This window comes from Paramisgurnus dabryanus, chromosome 9 (assembly GCF_030506205.2).
Source record: "Paramisgurnus dabryanus chromosome 9, PD_genome_1.1, whole genome shotgun sequence".
NCBI classification, from domain to species: Eukaryota; Metazoa; Chordata; class Actinopteri; order Cypriniformes; family Cobitidae; genus Paramisgurnus; species Paramisgurnus dabryanus.
In genome coordinates, this window is record NC_133345.1 from 29,259,851 (window position 1) to 29,282,386 (window position 22,536).

At 41.0% G+C, this 22,536-nt stretch overlaps 2 protein-coding genes across 5 annotated transcripts in view; both read right to left on the reverse strand.

Moving 5' to 3' along the window:
• fgd4a (FYVE, RhoGEF and PH domain containing 4a) overlaps window positions 1-6,782 on the reverse strand; it is a 66,915-nt gene extending 60,133 nt beyond the window's left edge. Inside the window, exon 1 of one of the 2 annotated variants that reach the window (XM_065283500.2) lies at window positions 6,456-6,782. In XM_065283500.2, the coding sequence (XP_065139572.1) occupies window positions 6,456-6,564 (109 nt within the window). In that variant the 5' untranslated portion in view covers window positions 6,565-6,782. The remainder of the gene's footprint in view (window positions 1-6,455) is intronic. The other variant, XM_065283503.2, reaches the window with a different exon arrangement.
• Window positions 6,783-12,664: 5,882 nt separating this feature from the next.
• The window catches only part of bicd1a (bicaudal D homolog 1a), a 36,087-nt gene continuing 26,215 nt past the window's right edge, over window positions 12,665-22,536 (reverse strand). Inside the window, exons 7-9 of one of the 3 annotated variants that reach the window (XM_073815781.1) lie at window positions 20,445-20,655; window positions 16,128-16,203; window positions 12,665-15,312 (exon numbers count right to left, since the gene is read on the reverse strand). In XM_073815781.1, the coding sequence (XP_073671882.1) occupies window positions 16,156-16,203; window positions 20,445-20,655 (259 nt within the window). In that variant the 3' untranslated portion in view covers window positions 12,665-15,312; window positions 16,128-16,155. Of the gene's footprint in view, window positions 15,313-16,127; window positions 16,214-19,698; window positions 20,656-22,536 lie in introns of those variants that run through there. The other 2 variants (XM_065283507.2, XM_065283506.2) reach the window with 2 other exon arrangements.

Here is a 22,536-nt window from a genome sequence, read left to right on the forward strand (position 1 = left end):
CATTCTCTGGGTTATTTTCTCGAAACCAGAGGAATCTAAGGTGGTTCCTGTCTGCAGGCCGAACTTTAAAGCAGTGGAACATTTGTTGTACATCTACTGTGAGGGCAACAGGCTCTCTGCGAAAACGCATAAGGACTCCGAGGAGACTGTTGTTGAGGTCGGGACCCGTCAAGAGAACCTTATTCAGTGATGCGCCTTTGCATTGAGCACTCGAGTCGAAGACTACTCGGATCTGGGTTGGCTTTTTTGGATGGTATACGCCAAAAGAAGGTAAATACCAACACTGTTCATTTGGACTAACTGAAGGAGCGATTTCTGCATGGTCATTTTGAAATAACCTTTCCATAAAGGCTACAAAGTCTTTTTTCATCTCGGGCTTCCTTCTGAAAGATCGTAGAAGTGAATTAAAGCGTTCCACAGCTTGTGGACGATTGTCTGGTAAGTACTGCCTCGGCTGTCTGAAAGGAAGTGGCGCAACCCATGAATTTTCCTCGTCTTTATAGACTTCTCTGTCCATGATCTGCAGAAACTGTCTGTCTTCAATTGACAGAGCGGTTTTCTCATCGTCTCTTGTCCTTTGAAATACATCCCAAGCTGTTGGTCCTTGAGTTTCCTCATTGACACTTTGGAATCTATTCTTTACAGTGTAATTGTTAGGACACGGGTGAAAATATGTAGGCTGACCATTTTCCATAATGTTGGTGTGGTAAGTTTGGATGAAGGTAGGCTTATGAACTTTCCCGAGGCACATGTCTCCAACGATAACCCATCCTAAGTCCAATTTTTGCGCAAAGGGAGCATTTGGTGGGCCGTTCACTTGCTTATGGGCTTTGTGGACTCTGATCATATCTCTGCCTAACAGAAGAAGAATGGGGACGTGATGATCTGGCTCTGGAATGTACCTTGCGAGATGTTTTAGGTGCCTGTGGTTACTAACCACTTCTGGAGTGGGGATTTCAGAACGATTGTCTGGAATTTCGTTACACTCAAGAAGCACTGGTAGGGGTAAGACTAAGCTTCCATCAAAGGATTCCACTTGAAAGCCTCGTGCTTGTCTGCCTTCTGTTTCAACTGTGCCTGCACATGTTTTGAGAGTATAGGCTACGTTACACTCTGTAATGCCGAACAGATCAAAGAATTCTGATCTTGCGAGCGATCTGTTACTTTGATCGTCTAATATCACATACATTTTGACTGCTTTCTCACGGTGGCTTTCAGGAAATACTTTCACAAGACAAACCTTGGAGCATGAGCGTGGAAGATGGCCGTCCCCGCATACCTCTGTACAAGCTGAGGAAACCTCAGAATCCACAGGTACGTCCTCACTCACTTCTGATTTAGGGGATCGTGGCTCTCTGGTCCATGGTGCTGGACCTGGATGGAGTGCTGCCATGTGGGTAATGCTGCCACATTCTGAACACTTAATAACCTGATCACAATTCTTTGCCATGTGTGCCGTGGAGCTGCAACATTTAAAGCATATGCCTTGTTGTTTAAGCAATGACTTTCTCTCCTCCATAGGTTTCATCCTGAATCCTCTACATCTGGACAGAGGGTGAGGCTTATTGTGTAGAAAGCAGTGTTTTGCTGGGTTAACTTTATTTTTGAATTCGCTGGCAGCTAACAAACTTTCAGGAGAGACTTGAGTCTTGTGTGTGGCGATGGTTCTGGGGAAAACAGTTTTGTTTGACTGTCTGTTTGGTTTGTGCGATTCTTCCTGTACAGCTGTGAGAAAGAAACTTGGATCGTTGCGTATTTTAGATTGCTGACACACAAAGTCTACTAGGAACTTGAATGGTGGAAAGGAAACTCTGTAGTCCTCTTTGTACTTAGATCCCACTGTGAGCCACTTTTCTTGTAAGCTGAACGGTAGTTTTTGTATTATCGGATTCACTCCCCGCGATGTGTCTAGATAGGAAAGACCCATCAAATCGCCATCCTGCTTAGCTGCTTGGATCTCCATGAGCAGATCTCCCAGTTCGCGCAATTTGTGATTGTCTCTGTTTGATATTTTTGGAAAACTCTCCAGTTTACCAAATAGAGCGCTCTCTACCATTTCTGGCGAGCCATATGTTTCATAAAGTCTGTCCCAAATCAGACTGATCCCATGTAGTGGATGGTTAATGTGTACAGCTCTGATCCGTTTTGCATGCTCCGCTGACTCACGCCCCAGCCATTTTACTAGCAAGTCCATCTCCTCGCTAGGTGAGAGATTAAGTTCTTTAGTGGCATTTATGAAGGATGCCCTCCATGCTCTGAATGTCTCTGGACGATCATTAAACTGTGATAGGCCCGTGGACACTAATTCACGTCTTGCAATAAACTTAACGACATCAGACATTTGGTTATTTGTATGAGGATTACCTTGATACGGCCCAGCTTGTGAGGGTGTAGCTGACTGAATTGGAGAATAGTCGAATGTTACTCGCCTGTCTCCGATCCTTTGCTCATTACATGGAAACGCTGCAGAACGTGAATGATACACATCTTGAGGTAACTTTGTGTACATCTCATGATGGACTGAGGGTGTAACATCTGTGAATTGCGAAATAGTAGGGTACTGCCTGCCCTCTGCATTGACAGGTTGAGACTTGGGTGGTGTGGCATAAAACCCATGCTTACCCTCTTGCTGCAGTTCAGTAGTCTGTGTTTGTTGCAATTCTGAGACCTTTGTGTATCTGTTATCATAAAATGGCCCATCTAGCACTGGCATTTGTGTATCCACAACACTATCTGCTTGTTCCGCTAAGTAAGCCTGTGTGCGTTCTTTTGTGTCCTCTATAGGTAAGCCTACCACACTCGAATTTCCTCTGCTTTCTTGTTCTGCGGCTGTTTCTAAGGCCTCCGCCTTTGCTTGTATGGCTGCAATCTTTTTTTCCAGCCTTAAGGTCTCTAATGATGCCTCAAGCTGTGCTTGTTGTATTTTCAATTCACTTTCTTTCTTAGCAAAAGCTATTTCTGCTTTAGCCGCTTCAGCCTCTGCTCTAGCCATCGCGGCGGCTGTGGTTACAGTCGATGAGCCTCGTGAGTGCCGTGACGAGCATGATGCATTAGATGCATGCCTCTGTGATCCGGACTTGCAGCTTGCTTTAGACATTGTAGAAGGAAGTTCACCTTATGAGCTGGCTAGCTCCCCGCCATGGAGTTAGAAACTAGAAGTTGTTTACCAAAGGGTTTTCGTTTTACTGTTCTGCCCTTTATTTCAAACACCTTGCTTGAATATGCAGTCAGATAACGCCCTCCAAAGACAACAAAGGCAAGAATGGTTTTCAAGATTTACTGTTGTCCATAGAGTAACGTAAAACTGTAAAAGTACAAAATAAAGAATTCTAAGTATACAGAATCCATATTATGTTTACATAAACACAACAAAGGCTCTTCACATTCCTTATAGTTAGTATCAAATACTTCAGAAAATAGATGCAATACATCTATCACAATTCACAAAAACTAAGAGAAAATAATTTAACATCTGCCATATAAAATATGACAATTCACAGTGAATATGCATAGGAACTATAATTTAGCAATATCTACATACCGAAAGTGCCTTCAAATCAACTTAAATCGAGGAGCAGTAGCCATGACCGCATGCTCTTCCCTGCTGCTGCTGAAAACTAGGCTCACATTTGTGATGTCATCATATAAGGACTTAAAAAATAACATGCAATACCCCAATTTGAACAGAAGGGGTCACTTTACTATAACATTTCAACTAACAATGCAAAAATGTTCATAGAGAACAGCACAACACACACATTAATATGTAAACAAAAACTTTTATTCTGCAAATGATTAGTCGCGACTAATTGTTAGGCAGCGCTTTGAATTTTGACTCAATGAAGGCTTTAACAGGATAATACAAGAACAATACAAGAATAAAAAAATCTTCAAAGAAATCTCTTTGACCTTATTCATCAATAAAAATTTATTAGGAACAGTCCTTCCCACAAAATATTTTTCACTAATCTGTTCCATTATATGAACGAGTGGAAACATAGTCATTAAGATAAAGAGAGTGAACATGTGTATTATTTTTCATTGTAGATTTAAAACATATTCTAAGGTGTCAGTCAGGTCTGAGATAGGTGTTTCAGAACTTGTCAAACTACTATTGTTGCCTCTAAATAAATAACACCAGTAAGGATATTTTGTCTTTATTTGCCTTGGGGAAATCCTATAAGCTATGCCTGCACAATATTGCTGGGTGGAGGGCGGGGACTAACTGACATTGCAATATTTTGGTTTCCTGCGGTTTAGACTGTGGTATGATACAGTATATGACTTCATGAATTAACTTGAATAGCTCTATTTGAGAATAATTATCTTCTGCTATGAATATCTCATAAAGCTCCAGAAAGTTTAAGAAAATATTTGGTGATGGTATTACATACATCTTGTCAAGCAACCAGATCTGGTAACTAAAACCTGTCAAACTGCATTAATTGGTACCACCAATTGGTGTCTTTTGCAGGTTGAAATGTTATTGAATTGATTATTATTGTTATTTAAAACCAGTCCGGCAAAGGCATACGAAATCTTTTCTTTTGGAAAGAAAAAAAAATGCATGTTCAGCGATGTGACATGGCAATATTGATGCTGAAACGATATATCATGCAACGTACTGCAAGCTACGTAAAGATACTTATGCATACTAAGTCTTGCAAGCACAAATCAGTATTTACGGCACATAATGTAGATTAGTTAAACTGTGTATGCTGGTGAAATGACTTTGATTTTTCTGTAGCTAGACCCACAGGCACTTAAAAGACTAAATATTTACTGAAGCATAATAGAGGGCGTTTCCATGAGCTATATTCAGCAACACTGTCCCATACTCATATCTCTCAAATCACAAACTACAGACCTGAATCTCTAGTATTTTGCAAGTACAACTAATAATTTGGTGTCTCTGATTTTGTTGTTGTTGTGCAAATCCCTCAAAAAATAAACTGTGATGTCAAAGAAGCATGAGATTTAAGCTATTTTACAATTTAAGACACTAAACTACAGTTCATTTATTAAAAAGTGTTATAATTTTAGAAGAAAAGCATTTCTACAACTACTGTACAGACTGACTGTCTCTATGCACAAAGTAAGGAAGTAGGGCCCTAGGGGCCAAGAGCAGTGTTGCTTCTGTCATCTCTGTGCACAAACAACTTCATTGTATTAATCCCCTGAATACAAGAGAGAAGCTTAATATTGTTTACAGTGTAAATTGTGGTAGAAACACAAGAGTATGGTTAACTTGATCAAATACGAGCACACAAACTTCCCCTTTATAACATCCTGTCTGGCCCAACATACTGTAACAACACTGGCACAACCAATGACATAAGGATGAACCATCCACCATTTGTCTGACCAATGGCAGATGAAGAAAGTGTTAATCAATTCTCTTTAAAAACTCTAAAGCATGTCTGTAATTTCATTTGGTGATAACTACAGATATTAAAATTTTCTCTGGCAAAAATCTCCACAGACATGCAACAACGTGACTACTGACTACACAATAAAGCTCTTAATTCTCTCTGCGTTTCAGTGGGTAGTCAAGCTTACAACATTACAGAAAGTGATTGTACAAAAACAGTGGGACCTCGGTGGCAATACCCATTGCAGTCTCTTCAATAGGGTTGAGTACCAAAGATCCTCTGTACTAACCACAGTGAATAGACTGTCTGACAGTTGAATATTGTATTAAGTCAATTTCAATTGTTAAATGTTCAGCTTCCAGTTGAAGTCAAATACTACAACTTCCCCAAACAAGACTACACAGCTGTAATTTCAAGTCAAAATTTACATACTGACATTTACTCACTGGCATCATTTCGACTACTTCATAGTCTATTAGTCTGCTTTAAAAAAAAAATACTACGGGAAATTCCACATCTCTAAGCTATGAAATTGTGCAAGCTGGTTAGGCATTCATACCCATTCAGTTGTGGAGTCTACTAAAAACTCTTTACCAGTTGAGACTTGTTCAGTCTCATTTCCAAAACAGGGCTCTTATCCGAGGTAAGAAGGGAAATGGAGCCTGCTGTGTGTATTCCAACACATTTGATACACTTTGCAAAATTCCTTATGTGTGGTGCACACAAAATATTATTTGCAGGGGTTTGTTTGACACCTTACAGATATAAATCTAATATATCTATAATGATCGGTTTTATTTAAAATAGCACTGCATTAATTTAATGGTTTCAATGGTTTCCAGTATGTATTTCAGCTGTATACCATTAAAACCATAACAAAATGTTATGTGGTGTTTTGGGCCTTATTCCAGTAGGATTTAATGGTTCGCATCAGCCTGATAACATCTCACAAGAACCCAAAACATTACCAGTACTGAATTTCCATTAAAACCAGTGTATTTCCATCATATATATTAAGTCGGTTAGCATGTCTGTCATAGTTTTCTCAGTAGGGTCTATTCCGCACCTGACCTCAGCACTCACCTGAGCTTGCAACGCATTCCTCCGCCTCCGCGGACTTTTTCGGCTTTGACTTTCTCCTGATAGCGTTTCTCCTCAGGTCACTCATGTTGTCTTTAGTTCGTTCCAACATTTAAAAGACTTGATATACAACAAGCTGAGTCGAATCCTCCGATTTTCAAATGCGTAATGAGAGTTTACAGCCCAAAAAAAATCTGCAGTGTCTGTCTGAAGTAAAGCGAAACACTCCCGTTCTGTGTTTTCTTGGGATCATTTGCTTGAACTTCATATTACTTCATGGTAGCGCGCTGCACTATCGGTTATCTGAGCGCGCCGCGGCGGCGCGCACACCCGCCCTACAGCTCTAACAGCATGATTGGTCCGTATGATTCCTGTCTTCCCCGTTAAACGTTGACTCACCGACCTTTAAACATAATAATGCGGGTTTAAACGTGCCAATCCTCCTTCATTTCCTCTTGGATGCAACTTCCTATCACAACAACAGGTTGGCTCACCTAACTGTTGGGTAATTTTGTTTAATTATGGACATTGAAAACTTCAACTTTTAATAAAAGAGTTGTAGTCTACGGTACCAACAAACAACAGCAGCTGTATGCAACAATAAAACGCGTAATTCCGGTTCTTGCTTGTGATTGGTTTACCTGTTGTAAATTACTTCAGAAACACACCTGTGACGTCATTACTTGCGCGACTGCGTCTGTTGATTGGCAAACTTTTTGAAAAAACACATTGCTTGGGATATAATAATATATATTTTTATCAGTATCATTATTATTATGGTTTTGCTGTGTTTATTTTATAAAACCTTGACAGGTGGATAACCATTTTTTTTTTGTAGTCCTGTGTCCGAAATCTCCAACTTCCATACCAAATAGTATACAACAGTTAGTTTGTAATTAAATCCTCATTAAAAAAAAAACAGTATAGAATTACACAGATCATTTATTGTAGTGTGTATGTTGTAGATTTCTAAGCATGCTTTGGATTGGCAACCATCAGGCGAGACAACAGAGACGGTGTTTCATATAATCAAGACACAGGACATGTTATGTTTTTGAATTTTATTTCACAAAACAGTATGTTACTTATGTCTGTACACACAAAATAGTTCTAAAGCGTGATCATGCCTTAACCAGTAAACACCATATGACCTTGTCCTAAAGTTATTTAGATTTCACTAAACTGTCAAAAAATCCACCAAGGGCCCGTGTCAAAAAGGAGGTTCCCCTTCGAGGGAACTCGAGCTGCGTCGCCGAAGCTACGCTATGGGAACGCCCTCTGCGTGATTGCGTCTGAAGCACGTATGTCAAATCAGTCCAATGGTCAAGTGACACGTCATAGGCGGGTGACGTGGGAACCAGGAAGCTATAAAAAGAGCACCCAGCAAGCCAACTTCAGCTCTTTGTGCCTCAGCAAGCGAGTGTGTGTCATTATCATGTCTAAGTCCAAACAAAGTTTTAAGGAGTGTGCTTCCCCGTGTCCTCGTTTCATTACGAGCGAGGACTCGCATCATCTCTGTGTTATGTGCCTCGGGGCACAACACGCACGATCATCTCTTGAGAGGGGTGGTTGTGCACATTGTGATAGGATGCCGCTCCGTACGTTGCGCTCGCGGCTCGCACTCTTCGAGGAGGGTGGGGAGCCGCGTGTTCCCCACGGTTCTGGCCCCGCTGCTGCCGAGGCAGAGCGGAAGCTGCGATCGTGGGGATCACAACTAGATCTCGCGGACGAGCTTGAGACGGGTCTCCCCCTTTCTCAGCCTTCACCCGCGGGATCTAGTGCCCCGTCTCTGGATTCGGAAGCACGCGCTGCGGTTTCTTCCGCCCAGGGTGGGAGCTCAGATTTGCATTTATCGTCGTCCGAGGAAGTTGATATTATGTCTGTCGACGTGGTGGACGCTGAGGAGCCTTCTCATTCGTCCCCCGCGTTCGATGATTTGATGGAGGTTGTTACTAATGCCGTGGCTCGCTTAAAATTAGACTGGCCGGCGGAGACTCAGAGCGCGCGTCCTCAGAGTATGTTAGATGAGCGCTTTTTAAAACAGAAACCTCAACCTTCGCGGCGCAACATGCCTTTCTTTCCTGATCTCCACAGCGAGCTGTCGAGATCATGGAAAGCTCCGTATTCAGCCCGTGTTCATACCCCTCACGCCACCATGTATTCCAACATTGTGGGGATGGGTGAGCACGGATATTTAACGATGCCCCGGGTGGAGCAGACGCTTGCGAGCTATCTCTCCCCCGCTGCGGCGTCATCATTAAAATCGCCTTCGCTTCCCACGAAACCGGTTAGGTTAACCTCATCTTTAGTGGGTAAAGCTTATAAGTCTGCAGGGCAGGCTGGGGCTTCACTGCATACCTTAGCCGTCTTACAGGCGTACCAAGCAGAACTGCTTAAAGATTTAGGTGCTCTTGATTATAGGGCTGCTGGGCGGGAGCAGCCATCGACATCATATAGAGCATCGCAAAAGCATAGTGTTGCCACTCGTGGTCCCCCTCAAAAAAAAAAAAAACTGGGGTTCGGGCGGTCGCGCTCAGACATCATCCAAGCAGAAAACAGACCTGAGGGCTGTTATTATGGCGAGGAAGGCGTCGGCTAAAAGAAGTCCTGAGGGACGTAGTGTCATATTTCCGAGGGCAGCCCCCAATCGGGGAGAGCCGGCAGTCACCTCACAACACGGTGCCCGTCTCTCCTCGATGCCCTCGGGATGCCAGTGTGTTAACCCCGCCGCGGTGTGTGTTTCGGGGCACAGCGGCTTCATATTCTTGTGTGACTCGTGCGCGGGGCACGCAACACCTCTCTCCGAGGAGGGAGGCATTAATATCACCCAGGTTGAACCCTGCCAGTTTGGTTCAGGGCACCGGGAAAAGTTTAAGCAGTACACAAAAAGCCAGTCTCGAGAGGCTGGTCCCCCTTATAGAAACTTTGGCAGCGTGGAAACTCCTGCCAAACGTGTCTCAGTGGGTTCTGCAAATAATAGAAAAGGGCTACAAAATTCAGTTTTGCAACCAGCCACCCCAATTCAACGGCGTGTTATCTACCATAGTGGGTGCTGGGCAGACTCTAACAATGGAACAAGAAGTAAAAACTCTCTTGTGCAAGGAAGCCATAGAATGTGTTCCTCCTCACAACAGGGAGTCAGGGTTTTACAGCCGCTATTTCATAGTTCCAAAGAAAGACGGGGGGTTACGTCCGATTTTAGATCTACGTCATCTGAACCGGTCTGTTGCAAAACTAAAGTTCAAGATGTTAACTATAAAGCAGATCGTCACACAAATCAGATCCGAGGACTGGTTTGTGACGATAGATCTAAAAGACGCGTATTTTCACTTATCTCTCCTCCCGCAACACAGGAGATTCCTGAGGTTCGCCTTCGGGGGCGTGGCTTACCAATATCGGGTTCTCCCTTTCGGTCTATCTCTGTCACCCCGTACATTTACAAAGTGCATGGATGCAGCGCTGGCTCCATTACGACTCCGGGGCATCCGTGTCTTAAACTGCATAGACGATTGGCTAATTTTAGCCCAATCAGAGAGTATGGCAGCGCAGCATCGAGATGCTGTGCTGACCCACATGAGAGAACTGGGGTTAAGGCTAAATGCAAAGAAAAGCATGCTCTCTCCAGTACAGAGGACAGCTTTTCTTGGCGTTATATGGGATTCAACGACAATGCAGGCACATCTGTCCCCTGCTCGTGTGGAATCCATTCTTTTGGCTGTAGGCAGAGTGAAGTTAGGCCAGTCACACACTGTAAAACAATTTCAGAGGTTGTTGGGGCTCATGGCAGCAGCGTCCAATGTGATACCCCTTGGGCTGCTTCACATGAGACCGCTACAGTGGTGGCTCAAAACCAAAGGGTTTTCCCCGAGGGGCAACCCGTTCCGTCTGATCAAGGTCACGCGCAGATGTCTTCGTGCCTTAGATCTTTGGAAGAGACCATGGTTTCTCTCCCAAGGACTGATGTTGGGGGCTCAGTTCCGTCGAGTTACGCTGACAACGGATGCTTCCCTCACAGGCTGGGGAGCAACTATGGGGAGCCATCTGGCTCATGGATTATGGGGGGCCAGACAGCTCAGCTGGCACATAAATTGCCTAGAGATGATGGCAGTGTTCTACGCCCTGAGATGTTTCATCCCTCACCTGCGGGGCCATCACGTGTTAGTCCGGACAGACAACACGTCGGTAGTCGCGTACATCAACCACCAGGGGGGTTTGCGTTCACGCCCTTTGTACAAATTGGCGCGGCATATCCTTCTGTGGACACAGGGGAAGTTGCTGTCCCTCAGAGCAGTGTACATTCCCGGGTGTCTGAATCAGGGAGCAGACGTCCTGTCGAGACAGGGGCTGAGGCCCGGGGAGTGGAGGCTCCACCCTCAGGTGGTGGAGTCCATCTGGACGAGATTTTACCAGGCGGAAGTGGATCTGTTTGCGTCCAGAGAGACGACACACTGTCCGCTATGGTTTTCTCTCACACATCCAGCACCGCTGGGTCTGGATGCCATGGTTCAGCCATGGCCGAGGCTACGGCTGTACGTTTTTCCCCCGATCGCTCTGCTCCCGGGAGTTCTGGAAAGGGTTCGTCGCAACAACGTCCGCTTGTTGTTGGTTGCCCCACTCTGGCCGAACCGAATATGGTTCTCGGACCTGGTGTCCCTCCTCGACGGCTCACCTTGGGAAATACCCGTCAGGAGGGATCTCCTCTCTCTGGCGGGTGGCTCGATTCTTCACCCCCGCCCAGAGTTATGGAAACTGTGGGTCTGGCCACTGAGGGGGCCAGACTCATAGAATCTGGTCTCTCAGCTGAGGCTGCTGAGACCATTCTTCACTCCAGAGCTCCCTCCACGAGGAAGCTTTATGCCTTTAAATGGAGAGTCTTTACTTCCTGGTGCAGCAAACACCTGCATGACCCTGTGAACTGCCCAATTGGTACAGTCTTGGAGTTTCTGCAGGAAAAGTTCACCGCAGGGTTATCTCCTTCTACACTGAAGGTGTATGTGGCGGCCATCTCGGCTTACCATGTTCCTTTGGTCGGGCAATCCCTTGGGAGAGACCCGCTGGTGGTTCGCTTCCTTCGTGGCACTCGGAGGCTGAGGCCTGTAGTCCGACCCAGGGTCCCAGCTTGGGACCTGGCCGTTGTGCTGGAAGGTCTGTCCATGGCTCCGTTTGAGCCCATTGAGACCGTTCCAGTCAAGTTTGTGGCACTTAAGACAGTACTTCTGTTGGCAGTCACTTCTCTGAGGAGAGTGGGTGACCTTCAGGCCCTGTCGGTTTCCCCTACGTGCCTTGAATTCGCACCGGGGATGGTTAAGGCTTTCTTGTACCCAAGGCCCAGCTATGTGCCTAAGGTACCGACTAATGTGCCACGACCTGTCGTACTTCAGGCCCTCTGTCCTCCCCCATTTAGGGATAGGAATCAGGAAAAGCTTAACTTGGTGTGTCCAGTGCGAGCACTGGATGCCTATGTTCACAGATCTTCTTTGTGGAGGAGGTCTGAGCAACTGTTTGTGTGCTTTGGCTCGCCCAAGAAAGGCCTGCCGGCGACCAAGCAGACACTCAGTAAGTGGATAGTTGAGACTATCTCTCTGGCTTATGAGACCACTGGACGGCCTTCACCTATCGCCGTCAGGGCTCATTCTACCCGGGGTATGGCAGCCTCTAAGGCCTTGTGGCTAGGGGCTTCAATGCAGGATGTCTGTGATGCGGCAGGCTGGTCCTCTCCGCTCACATTCGTTCGGTTTTACGAGTTAGATGTTGGTGCTACGCCTGGAGCCCAGGTGCTCATGTCTTAAGCTGTGCGCGTTTTTACACACAGACAGGCATTTGGTAGTATGGTGTTTTGGTACATCGTTCCCATAGCGTAGCTTCGGCGACGCAGCTCGAGTTCCCTCGAAGGGGAACGTCTCGGGTTACGAATGTAACCATTGTTCCCCGAGAAGGGAACGAGACGCTGCGTCTCCCTGCCATACTCCCTGCATCCCTGTCTCGCCTTGCTTCGGCACAATTTAGCTGAAGTTGGCTTGCTGGGTGCTCTTTTTATAGCTTCCTGGTTCCCACGTCACCCGCCTATGACGTGTCACTTGACCATTGGACTGATTTGACATACGTGCTTCAGACGCAATCACGCAGAGGGCGTTCCCATAGCGTAGCTTCGGCGACGCAGCGTCTCGTTCCCTTCTCGGGGAACAATGGTTACATTCGTAACCCGAGACGTTCAACCAACTCTTGAACTCTGGGTTGATTTACCCTGAGATGGGAAACTCAGAGTTTTCAGTTTCAGATCAGCTGATCTAAGTTAGTTCAAGCAACTCTGAGTAAACTGACTCTGAGTTAACACGCACACAGCCACTATGAAAAGCCATCATCAGTAGAGCTGATATATTAGATTCGCCATGGCAACAGCATGCAAAATAGAGGACCGGATTCTTTTTACTAGTAAAACGGGATGTGCTGCTGCTAGTGTATAGCAACTACACACATCTATTATATTAAATATGCAATCAGATTTTAAAGAAAAGAGTTGTGGAAAATTGCTGCTCTAGTCAATCCTTAAGCTTAATTTTTCATTACTGTTAAAATATTAGAAGTAAATGAACTGAACATTGTAAGTTATTTCACCTTATATTTACAAAAGTTTGACATTAATAAAACCAAAGTATGTCGCTATTCAAAATCCGGTCGCCGAAAGTACGTCAACGGTGCAGCACTACCCACTACACCAGCTGATATATTTGATATATCTTAAATGACTGCAAAGAAAAATGATACCGCTCAAAAAAATGCATGACAAAAACTATCCTCAAAATCCTCTCCCAGTGTAAATGTAACTCCCTACAAATGAAAGCAACATCATTATCTACATGATCCTATAAAGGACATGACTTCAAGGTCACTTACGGTCTCTGCACCTAAGTATATCAAATTGGCTTTACAAGTCATTTCAATTTCTGTCTTAAATTTTAAATTGAAAGTATCAATTTGATTGTAACTTAAAGACAGCTAAAAATGTTTTACAATAAAAATGTGCTTATGGAATGTACCGAATGAACTATTTTTTTTTTTATTTAAGCTCCTAAGACCGGAGTCTTTTTTTCCAGATTTCTACCAGCTATTTTGGGGTTAGGTAGAACCAATAAATAAAATAACCAAATATTTTTTTTAGAACATGAAGCAGTGTATTTGTCCATGTTTGTGTACAACAGGTTCCAGTTACACAGAATTAATTATTATGGTGCGAGGTTAAAGACCACTGCTCATTTATAAATGTGAAGGAGACTGCAAGAAACACAATAAAACCTGCTCCCATCCAGGTTAGTTTCATAGAGAATGTTACCCTGGAAACTGACTCTATGTATAAGTAACCTCTCCTTCTGTAACAGGGGGGTATTCCTGAAAGCTGGTTATATGACTTACCCGGGTATGTTTGAAATCGAAAATGTCTTCATGTATTCCCTGTGTGTGCAGGTTACCAGTAGGAGGTTGATCGAACTAACTTTTATCAGGTGTTTTGGAACCAACATGATCAGAATAAACATGTTTTAGGTTAATCAACCAAAAGTTAAGGGTTTTGCTAATGGTAAGTAACCCCACTTTCTGAAATACACCCCTAGCTTGACTTAACCCGCTTTCTCGAGTTTAACATACCCCCTATTCTGAAACGGAAAACTCCCTTATTTTAGGGTTAACATACTTTTCACTAAACCTCTTTTATGAAACGGGCCCCAAATGTATAACTTAATCCCGGCTGTTTAATAATAAAACTACTTGTCTGGTTGAAAGTGCTCCAAAATAAACATATATAGTCTAAAACAGTGGTTCTCAAAGGGGGCCACGAGATGGTGCCTGGGGGGCCCCAGTTTTATGACATTTTATAAAATTAATTTATCATGAATTCTGTGCAATTAAACCTAAAAAAATAAGTATACTAACCAACAGCAATACTTTGTATCATTTAATATGTTTTGTTAACTCAATAAGTTGAGTTTTAGAACAGTTTTTTGTCATAAATATTCTTTGGAGGGGCCGCAAAGGAATGTGCCGTACACAAGGTGGGCCGCACGCAGAAAAAGTACCATCTAACAACACCATGTAAATTGGTTAGACCAAAAAATAGAGAACTGGAAGCTGAGAAAGACAATGAATTAATATCCAGACTCCATTAATATTCTATCCAACTTTGCGGGTCAATAGGCAGATCTTTGTTCCAGTTTAACAACACATTTGTTTTGTTTTGAAAAGTTTTGTGTACTATTTAAACAGCATTTGACACACCAATAACCTTTAGGTGTGTAAATGAGTCTGAAATGTGTTTTGTGGTTACTTATTTATTAAAAACAACCACAAAAACCATTAAATCTCTCATGTCTGTGATGTTTCGTAATGCAAAGATCAATACATTTGTGCTTTACAGTAGGCAAAGAGTTAACCTTAACGTTGAGAAAAATAAAAACGGAGGAAGAGATTTACAGACAGATTATAGTCAATACAGTAAAAAGGGCTTTTATGGAGCAGAACTGTAAGTAAATCCATATCATACGCACCTTACTTAAACAAATAAATAAGTTTAAATAGAAAAATAAATAAGATAAATAGATAAAGTGTAAAATAAGTGCAAATAAACAATTTTCCTATATTTACCCTAAGCATTAAATACAACCTATTCATGGGTCTCAGTGTTTGAGGGTAAAGTTAGGACAGGATCACACAACAAGAGGAGCTCCTGATTGGCTGGGTTGCTGATTTGCCTCCCTCCTATCCAACAAGGTGAGAGTGATGGGCCAGACACTTGAAAGGGTCACATGGAAGTCTGGATCTGGTCTCAGGTGTCTGGTCATCTTGAAGAGCTAACAAAACATTAGGACTACTGAGGTCCAAAAAAAAAAAAAAACATAAACAGAAGAGAAAGCGAAAATGACCGTAAGTTGGTGTGAAACGAAATCTCAATATTTACTTGGTAAACTGAACAATTTTAAACAACTTATGTCCTGTAAGCCACATTCAAAGGTGAAAATTGTAACAAAACACTGTTGAGAGACACAAAGAGGGTACATGCAACATAGCTTTGAGACAAAGTATTACAACCAACATCGGATTGTTTTTTATTTTTTTGACAACTCGACATGAGAGGTTGATGAAAGCATTCTAAAAATGGCTGGGTTATTTTTGACCCATAATGGGTAAATATTGGACAGAACATGTGCTGGGTTAAAAATTGACCCAATGCTGGGTTATTTGAATCCAACTGGTGGGTTATTATACCCCATGGTTTCATAACAACAACCCAACAATTAAGTGGTTGCAATCAATTTATTTAAGATACATTTAAACAAAAAAATAATAATAAATACAATAAAAAAATTTGTTTAAATGTAGCTTAAATAAATTGATTGCAACCACTTACCTTAAACCACTTAAAATTGAGTAAATTGAATGAATCATTTTTTGCAGTGTATGGGTCAAAAATAACCCAGCCATTTTTAGAGTGAGGGTGCAGGGCATCTGAATTGTACATCTGTGTATAGTTGCGAAGACCTATGCTGACTGTATACAGAACTATTTATATAAGTGAGTGTGTGAGAATTAAGTGCAATGTTGAGGGAAGGTGCTGCAATAAGTGTGACATTTTTCGAATCATGAGAGAAAGAAAAAAAATTGACAGTTCCTCTGAAGGCAGGTTACCTTTTGCCTGTCGATGGCCCCCCATGTCTCAGTTGTGAGGAGGTGGACGGTACTGAGACAGCAGACTGGTGACAATCTAAGAGAAACTGATAAATTAGAAAGATATACAGAGGTGTGACAGTCAGGGTTAGCGACACAAACACACATAAAGGGACACATAAAGCAGATGAAATGTGAATAGTCTACGACATGCTTTAAGCGGTGGAAATGATTTCTGGGTGTTAGTTTCATGCAGAAAGAAAAAACAAAATAAGCTTGTAGATCTTTCAAAAGTCTGTGTAAAGTTTGGTATTAAATGTGCTCTCAGTTTGTCACACCAAAGACTAATGTGTTTTTAATATACTCATACAAAATAAAAGTAATTTTTACATAATATATGAGATTGTGCTGTGTGTAATTATTATGCATATATAAATACACACACACACACACACACACACACACACACACACACACACACACACACACGTACACGCACGCACGCACACTCATGTATATATTTAAGAAACATTTACATGTGTATATATATATTTATTTATATTTTTAATATATTATATATAAATAAAAAAATGAAATATTAAAATTATATATATATATATATATATATATATATACACACACACATATATATATATATACACACACACACACACACACACACACACACACACACACACACATTTTTTATCTTTATGTGTGTATCTTTCAATATACATACTATTTACACACAGCACAAACTCATTATTACTTTTATTTTGTATGAGATCAATCTAGATTAATCTATGCCCAGCACTAGTTTATAACCACTAACCAAATGTAAATAATTAAAAAAAGCTCAATGTTTTTAAAATCTTAAATAAACGTGGAGGGTTCTCTCAAACACTGGGGGCGTGTCCACTGTTGATGCTGAAACCACGCTTACGTACTATTTTAGCATTACATTTCTAACATTTATATGTTTAGAAACTATTCTCTGAAATGACTTCACACAGACTTTAGGGAAGAATTCATATACAGTGGCCTTAAAAAGTGTTTGGACACTAACACATCCAAAAATAAATTCTTCAGCAGGTGCTTGACCAAAAGATGAGGCAAAGCTTAACTACAACAGGACCGACACACTATTTTAACTATTTTAAGCTCCCCCAAAAATTGCATTAATTAATTTATATTACAAAGTTTCAGCAAAATAGTCTTCGTCATTTTAATTTTTTTGCAAGCTACAAATGTGTACCAGTCTTTTTGCAAGCAGTGTGTACTATTATATTTACACACACACACACAAAAAAAGTGCCATAACATCAAACCAACTGCATTATTTTTTGAATATTATAAAGTTTAACCACATTTCAAAAAGGTTATTGAAATTTTAATTTTGAAAATGTCTCAAACTGAGTCCTAAGAAAATGGCATCTTTTGCAGTCATCTTGCAATTATCTTCATACATTTTAAATGAGTTTAATTTGTCTAAATATTTTTAAGTTATATGTATAAGATCACTATATAAGACCACTGTATAGGATTAATCAAATTATGTGCCAGTAATGATCACCATAATCCAGCTGGATATATTTACATGCATGGACCAGGGGTGGCAAGTTCAGTATAGGGATCGTGTGCAAATGGGCCTTTGGTAGTGCCACCAACATGGTGGTAGTGCCACCATCTATTGGCTGACAAGGGCTCATACAAACAGTATGCAATTTGGTGCTGCTTTTGGACCGAAATTGTACATTTGCACATGATCAAAAGATGTATACATGCAGTGGGCAAACATATAGCAAGCAATTGCACTTAAAGCCACAAAATAAAAAATGCAATTTACATTTTTAAAATATAGAAAATTAGGTTAAGGGAGGGTGTGATTTTTATTATTATGAACTGCCATGAGCGAAACAGTATTTGACAGGTTCAGTATTGAAGCATATAAGATGTGAAACACTGACACCTAGTGCAAGAGAAAGGAATTTACTTAAAAAAGCACTCAGAAATCCATAAAAGCAGTTTGAAATTACTATAAAAGTCTACTTATTCAATAATGTTGTTTAATGCATTTTCTAAACGTGGTACAAGTGAAACGATATTGCTTTTTCATCATTGGGGACGGTGGTCCGGAAAGAGGATGAGACTGGTTTCCATCCTGATTATACTGTACAGTACCCTGATAACTCTGCAATACTCACATCCATCTTTAGGAATGGCACAGAACACTGCAATATAACAAAGCTGAAGTCAAAAAACTACTTTAATGGCCATAGTTCAACTAACAACCATCAGATCTACTTGAACTGCACACTGGTCAGTCTCGTATAAGCCAAGCTAACACAGATGCTAATCCTGTCAAATGCTTTTTGGCCCACAGCTATTTGCCAGAATGAATGACATATTTGATGTGACCACTGTGACTCTGTACTCATTGGTATGCAGTAGCAGGGCAGCAGGCGGCATGTGGAATAGCACGTCCCTGCATTAGCATATGGCAGTTCCAGCTCTGCCATATGCTGTATCCATGAATAGAGAAGCTCACAGTGACTAAAAATTGAATCTTGATCTCATCTTAGCATCACAAAAGCAAAACTAAAAATTAAGGTTTGTTGGGCCAAATGATAGAGGCAACCCAGCAAGCAATAGCCTTCATTTCACCATCCAGGTTAACTTTAGACCCGATATAGTCTATGATTAATCCACTTAACTTGAATTGTCATTTTGCCTAAATGTTTTGCAAAACTTGTGAGATGTATGATATTCCATCATGTCAGCAAAGCCTACGGCAAAAAAAAAAGTAAAATATATGCTACATACATGTTGTAGAAAGTGAAGCTCAAAGAAATTTATATTTGCATTTAAAAATATATTTAATTTTAACTCTCATATCAATATACATTTCAAATGTATTTCAGAGGTAACAAATAAATGTCTTCTTTTAACCATATATTTAATTTTCCTGGCCAAAATATAAAGGTTTATAAAGTATATTTTTACAGTTGAAAAATATTTAATTTGAACCTTTTTAAACCTGTTATCTTCCAATGTGACGTAAATATAAATGCTTTAAAATATATTAATTTTTAAAATACATTTCAAAATATACAAAAAATGGACAAACATATATAAGTGAAACATACATTTTTGTTAAAATATTTCAAAATATGTTTCAGCAAATATATTTTTTGGCTATTAAAATATTTAAAAAAATATATTTGAAAATAAAAAATGCTATATGGGAGTCTACAGTGATTACAGGATGTTTTTGATTGATTTTTTAAATTTAATTTATTTTTGGGCGTCCCAAATTTTGTCTTGTTTTACTCTAGAGTCTAGACATCTTAGCTGTGTTTGGACGGCTATTATACGTCTTTCGAACGCAAAATTGCTTGCTGGGAAGCTGTTAATTGTTATTTACGTTCGTACGGTGGCCACTGGATGAAGCTGTAGTTATGTCAGATGTGATGAAAAAATTAGCATGCAGTCTGCAGCACCCATTTCATCAAGCCATGAAAATGAAAGTGCGCATGCAGGAATGATATACGATAAATATAGACATGCATCATTGAATACCTGTTTCGCATTACAAAATAATTCTTCCGATATGGTCCAGATACACTTCCCTACCAGGTTTTCATTATTCAGGCCACAAAAAACATCATAGGCAATTAAAATTCTTTTATTTAACTTATTTTTATTACTGTATGTACATAAACAATTTATTATTTTAATTGTTACAGGGCCCTTTGAAATAATACATAGGCCTCCCATTTTGTAAAACTATGGGACCCCAATAAATCCAGAGTAAACAAAAAACAGTTGATATTTCAAGTAGGGTTAATACAAAATTGAAAGCATTCTCTAAATACATCCCTGAGTTGAATCATATCAACATATTAGATGGAAACCAGTCTGTCCTCGACTTTGCACCTACTGAGGGTTTCTGGGAACCATTGGATTGACTACCGAGTTTCTTGAGGCACCTGAAGCTGTAAACTGAGTCACACTGGAGCGCACACGAGATCTCACCGAGCATGGCGACGGCTGCCGTGCGTTCAGGACAGGGGAACGATAAGGTGACGTAGGAGCCGATCTAGGGACGTGAACATCAGATGAATGCTGCGAGCTGTGGCCAGAGTCGTGATAAAATTCGACGTTCAGTGTCTGTGGGTCTAAGACTAAAGTCTGAGTGCGCAGATTCCACTGGGACTGGCCGAGGAAAAACGGCTGGGCTGAGGAACTCCAAGAGGAAAGTGATGGAGCAGGAACATCTAGTAAAGGTGAGCTAGCGGTGGGGCTGGGTGGAGCGGTGAATGCAGTTCGTTGACTTACTTTTTGAGGGCTGCTCCTGAATCGTACCGATTTCCCTCCGCGGCCAGAGCGCGACTGCTCGTTGTCGAATTCCAGGTCCTCCAGCCGCTGGGTCAGCGCCAGTTTCTGTTGAATGGCCATACGGAGCAGCGAGTTCAGAGTTTTCTTTTCATCTTCTGCGGCTGCCAGCTGCCTCTGCATCTCATCTAGTTGAGTAACATACTCATCACATCTAGAGAAACAGAAGAGAGACATAGTGAGAAGAGAAACTGAAAAGAGAAATGTGGAAAATGTTATGGTGTGTGCACACCAAAAGCAAATTTTATCATTTGTGCGAGTAGATTGCATATAAAATCAGTCAGTATTAAGATACAAATAGACACGAATTCATGTCAGGTGAACTGAATGACACGAATTTCGAATCGAATACTGTTTGAGTACATACTTATTTGAATCTGTAAATACTTAACTGACAAGTTAATCCAATTTATGTAAAAACTGAAGCCAAAACATTATTTACTATTTTTAAACTCTGTGTATGTTTTGATAATCGTTCTGAATCTGACCTCTAACAAAATTCCTTCACAAAAATGCAATTATGTCAGCTTTTTGTTAAAAAAATTATGTTTAAAGACAAATACCCATATTTAAGAGTTTATAAGCCGAGAAAAAAAATCTAGATAGGATGCAACTTTTTTCCTGTTTTGTTGGGTTGTTTGTTTATTGTTTGTTTGAAAGCAGAGGGTCTGTTCTTTCATTTGATATATTTGATATTTTTATATATTTTTAGAAGAAAATTTTGGCGAAAAAAAAATGGCTGGCAGCAAATGAGTTAACAAGCTCATAATAAGTATGCTCTATATAGTATGAATGTGTGTAGTATAAATAAAATACGGACGTACTACGCCATGTTGTCATTAGCCATGTTTCCATTAACATGATTTAATGCGCATTTTATCACATCAAAAACGAGTGATGGAAACACCAAATTTCGAATAAAAATCCCTTAATTCGCAAAAAAGTTTTTTACGCTCACTTGAGGTGGTTTTTATGGGACTGATCATCTAGCTGTTTTTGCTGACGGTGTCTTTACCATATACATCGTCTTTATGCCCTTGCTGCTAGTGCCAGCATCAAAAATGCTGCATTATTTCTTCTGTGCACAGCACTTAGTTTGGCAATGCCCTCATGGGAAAGAAAAGTGACATAGGTGGAGTTTGGAGGGGGCAGGGGGGGCAGTGCCCCCAGACCATAGACAATTATGATTTTGTCTGTGCGATTAATAAAATAGAAATATGACAAGTCAATATCTAATCTTGAAATTTTAATGGGTAGACAGAGTAACTTAAGGCTAAAATTGTTTTTTTTTTTAAACAGTAATTTATTTAAATGCGGGGAGCATGATTTTTGATAAACACTTTGGAAAAGTTAGTCAGTTCAAGTACTAAAACACACTTGCAGCCAATCAGCATTTAGATATGTCTACTAACCGACATCATTGCCTGGGTTGGGTATCTGGGGGGCGGGTCTATCAAAAGAAGGTCCAGATTCTATTGGGGTAGTGGTGTGTTTGTTTAGGTGATTTCAAATATCAACATTGTTTTTTAGAGAACATGCACCCCGCCTTTAAAAACCATGAAGGTGCACTCTCTTGGTACTAAGTATTGCAGTACCCTTCTCTGCAAGTAGGTGCCCCCAAGCACATATACGCAAAACTTTGCTTATGAAAAGTGTCCACTGAATGCACACTTCAGAATCTAGCCGGAAGTAGTAGGTCATCCGGGTACTTTTCGCTTACTCTTTTATGAGTACTGTGGATACCGGACATACTTCTTTTGTTACTTACTTTTTCTCGCCTACTTTATAGTAGGAAAGTATGTGGTATCGGGCGCAGTCCCCGTCTTCTGCGCAAGTAAAAATTTTTTTATTTAAATCGTGAAAATCGCATGACGCATTGACGCGCAAACCAATTAGTGAAGAACTTATTGACATGTCTGGTTGCATCAAAAATGGAGGGCACTGTTTTCAATTCACGTGAGTGACGCAAAAAACTGTAATCCTGTAAAAGAAGCGAGTAAAGCGATGTGCATATTTTCTTCGTTTTTGGTGTGCA